This window comes from Cyclospora cayetanensis, unplaced genomic scaffold, assembly GCF_002999335.1.
Source record: "Cyclospora cayetanensis isolate NF1_C8 unplaced genomic scaffold, CcayRef3 CcayRef3_contig_490, whole genome shotgun sequence".
NCBI lineage: Eukaryota > Apicomplexa > Conoidasida > Eucoccidiorida > Eimeriidae > Cyclospora > Cyclospora cayetanensis.
The window spans coordinates 1-3,876 of NW_020312470.1; the positions used below are offsets into that span (position 1 = coordinate 1).

Consider the following 3,876-nt stretch of genomic DNA (forward strand, 5'->3'; position numbering starts at 1 on the left):
AAGGCTTCACGAGATGCTTCAGAAGCCGACCAGACAAAAGAGTTTGCTCTCAGGTGTCTAAACACATTTGCGAGGCTCTCTCGAGTCAGCGCTTTTGTTTGCCTAATCCAGTTCCCTGAGAGTTGGAAGTGCCACAGAACTGTGAACATTGGCTTTGTAAAGAAGTTTCAAGTTCCCTGAATGATTTGCGGACGTTGCTGCAGGCAGGTGACCCCCGTGGAGGCGGAGGATTTATGGGGAGCCGTAAAAGTGTCAAATTCTTGGCGAAGCTTTGCTTTTAAGTAGTTTAAAAAACCGTCGCGCGCTGCGTGGGAAAGCAGTTTTCCCCCTCAATGGCGACGTTTTCAAGACAATAGTGGCTTTGCTTGTTTTCAATGCATGGCTCTACTGTGACGTACAGTTTGTCTTGCTTTGGTTAGGAGTCGCAGTAGCTTGCGGTTCGGCTAAAGACTACGAGTTTAACACTTTATCCAGGGGCCCCGTAGTAAGAATCTTGGATTCTGACTCCGTACTCAAATTAAAACAGTCATTAGAGCGTGTTTTCCAAGAAGAGCTGCTTTCTTTTCCTGCCTGCTACTCTCACGACTACGAAATAAAAGGTAATGAATTGCTTTCTGCTACCCCGTCTCTCCGTTCCAGCCATTCACAGCTAGTTGACCGTGGCATCTAGTGCTTGTGCACACAGCATTGGGTCTCACAGTATCGAGGCCATGTTCCTTAGCAGCAAACAGGACGTGCGAAACAACCCGAATGATCGTTTCTTTACTATTTTTATGGTTTAAATTATCTGGGCCGTAAAAGCTGCCAACGTGTAACTTAGCCCGCTACAACAGGCGTGCAGCAGCATAGGTTTGCAAGTTGCTCCGCGTTCCATCTGAATAACTGTGGAAGGTTTTGGAATCATGCTGACGAGCTTATTACTAGAGTAAATGCAGCTCTATATTTTGGCAAGTGTTGGCATGTGGTCAAGTGCCACCCTACACACTGCAGCCGCCCCATTGTGCAGTTCGCACAATAGGATGGGTTCCACCGTCTGGGCTGCCTTACCTAACCCCTCTCAGCAAAGCAGTAGGGAAACGTCAATTTCTGGTATGAAGGTTTTAGACATGATAGTATTATGAAGCAGCAAGGGTGTGTTAATTTGTGGTGCGAAGATTATAAAGGCTATAGCATCAAGAAGCTGTAAGAAAGCTGCTTGTCGTTATTACCATACACCCCAGCCACAATTTATACCTACAAACTGGCGTGCATTCCCCCCCCCCCAAAATGCCACCTAATTGGATTTGGCAGTTATTAAAATAAAGATCGTTTGCAAGAACTCGTAGGAACTAGTTTTAGGGCGCAGGTTGTGTTGGCTTCACGAAAAACCCACTGCATGCGCTACTGTCTGCAGCGAGCAGTCGGCGGCAAGGAGTTTGTCTGTTCTCTTTTACTGAAGCTCTGTGGGTAGAGACAGCTTCTTCCTAGCTGTACGGGACAAATATATCATAAGTTTATTCCAGTTTGGGCTGTTATTGCATCAGGAGTCCCGCCCTGCAGGGTACCACTTTCAGTGCATGCTGAAACGCGACAGCACCGGGGGAGCCTGAGTCTATGCAGAATTTTACCAGACGCCGTCACATCCTGTTTTGAACCCTGTGTGTAAATTTGTTGAGAGGGCAACAACAGAGGAATACCTGCAAGGTGGCTGTAGACCAACTTGGCCTTGCTCCAGCGGGAAGGGGCTACGGTTTTCCAGACACCTTTGAACAACGCTCACTCTGCTCTCGCTGTCCTAGCAGAGGGCGCTATTTAATTAGCTGTCTTCGGTGGCCAATTAACACAAGGGGGCTGCCAGGATCGGCAGACGCCCACCTGCAAGCTGTGGCCCCACCCGTACAGCCTTCAGCATTCTGCATTTTTCAACAAATTGCAACTTGCTGTGCCTCATTTCCTCCCCCACGCGCAATGAGGAGGTTTCAGAAGATCGATGTGCCCCAGGCGCTGCCAGCCGGGGCGCTGGTCGTCATTGCACTGTGCTGTTGGGTTCAGACAGCAACGGCAGCTTACTTCTACGTGCAGGAGTCTCACGAAAAGTGCTTCATCGAAAGCGTACCAGCTGATTTGGCGCTTACAGCAGCATACAAGGACCATGAAAACCCAGGTAAGTTGGCCACTTGGTGGTGCAGCTTTCTTCCGGCCTTGACACCCACACGCAATATCATACAACTTGCCGTGTATGTACGGGAGTTTGGACTTGTTTGAATGAGTTTTTGCGCCGCATGTTGCTGAATTTCTCAGGCGTAACATGCAGTATCATCTTCAAGGACCCCACAGGGCGCAGCGTTTACAGCCGGGAGGTGCTACCCACAGACATGGAAGGGAAAGTTACGCACGTGACAACAACGCCTGGAGAGTACCAAGTTTGTATTTCGTGCTCTCCTTCTAAATGGTCCAGCACGCAGTTGCTTAAGTGGTCACTCTCCATTGAACTGGGCGATACTGACGTCAATACCGACGTAAGTCAGACGAATCTGCCGATTTAACTCAGTCAGCTTACGCCATAGCCCAAGCGTTTTTGGCGGTCCTCCGTGAGTCTCCACTTTGTTCGTTATGGGGTTCTTATTTTTATAAAAGCATCAAAGATTGCTCGGTGTAGATCATTTGACGTTGTTCCTCCACTCGTTTGCATTGCTGTGTTGCCTCCTCCTCCTCGCAGGAGCTTGCCAAGAAGGAGCACGTAAATAGCGTTCATCTGAAACTGCAAGCCATAGCGCGAAGGGTGGAGGCAATGCAGGCGGAAAACGACTATGAAAGGGTGCAGGTACGCTCTCCGAATGCACAACCCAAGCCGAGTCGGGCGCTACTATTGCTTTCACTAGCTATGAATATGCATCACCTCGAGTATGCTTGCTAACACAATTCAAAAAGAAGCATCCTCATTGTTGTCTATCTGTATTGGCCCTTTCGAAATGCAAACGTGTGTTACCGAAGGATCAGAGCAATGCGCTTTTCCACTTCGTTCTACTGCCTGTCCGGTGTTTGCAGGAAGAACGATTCCAGCGGACGAGCGAAGCCATCAACAGTCGCGTTGTGTGGTTTTCAGTATTGCAACTTTTGCTTTTATGCGCCTGCACCCTGGCCAGTATCTTTTACTTGGTCCGCTACTTCCACTCCCACAAGATCATCTAAACGGCGAACTGCGCGGATGCATGTGTGTCCACCGTACCGTCGCTTTACTCTTTGCCTGAAATCGCCCGCAGACACTCCATGACAATCCTTGCCAGAGCAGTGAAAGGCTGGATAACTTACTCATGTCGCGAAATCTTGGGAAGCCACTTCCTCTCTGGTCTGAAGCCAAGCATGGTGCTAGGCAGTCCGGGTTTTTATGGAGCATAGAGACCAATTTAAGTGTGTCGAGGCACTGGTGGAGGCCGCCTGCAATTCGGTATAATCGAATACAGACGAATAAACTCGCAGCTGCAGCCTGCTGCACCATGAGGCGACAACCTCTAGCCCAATTAGTAAGGACTGATCGCTGAAAAAGTTATTAGTGTTAGAGCATCATTTATGTATCAACATGTATGCATGAAACATTTTCCAAAAATTCCTACTCAGTGACGATCATTCCGGGCTTCTGAGACTCTCTTTCTTACTAATTCTCTCTTTTTACAACGCAATCCTTGAAGCGATTGTCTCGGGGGTCAATGGACGCTGAAGCCCTGCAGAGTCAGTGATGACTTATGTCTGCTATGGCACCAGGTGCTGGCGGACTCCGGAGGCTTCTAAGCGCCCGTGGTGCAGTGTCAACGGATTTTGTAGTTACGGCTGGAGAAGCACAAGCAGCTCTCAGTTTGCGCCTTATTTGACGAGTCCTAGGGTTTACAGCTTGCGCAC

The 3,876-nt window shown here is 49.0% G+C and overlaps 1 protein-coding gene across 1 annotated transcript; it reads left to right on the plus strand.

Annotated features, from left to right (window-relative positions):
• Positions 1 to 1,947: 1,947 nt before the first annotated feature.
• Positions 1,948 to 3,171, plus strand: LOC34622715 (transmembrane emp24 domain-containing protein 9). Its single transcript, XM_022735859.1, has 4 exons — positions 1,948 to 2,143; positions 2,281 to 2,498; positions 2,699 to 2,803; positions 3,028 to 3,171. Exons 1-4 carry the CDS (start codon positions 1,948 to 1,950, stop codon positions 3,169 to 3,171), a joined length of 663 nt encoding a protein of 220 aa, XP_022589917.1.
• Positions 3,172 to 3,876: the final 705 nt, after the last annotated feature.

Coding starts and splice junctions, on each gene's coding strand:
- LOC34622715 (XM_022735859.1), top strand. CDS start 1,948: ATGAGGAGGTTTCAGAAGATCGATGTGCCCCAGGCGCTGCCAGCCGGG. Junction 2,499..2,698: donor ATACTGACGTCAATACCGAC/GTAAGTCAGACG, acceptor TCCTCCTCGCAG/GAGCTTGCCAAGAAGGAGCA. Junction 2,804..3,027: donor ACGACTATGAAAGGGTGCAG/GTACGCTCTCCG, acceptor CGGTGTTTGCAG/GAAGAACGATTCCAGCGGAC.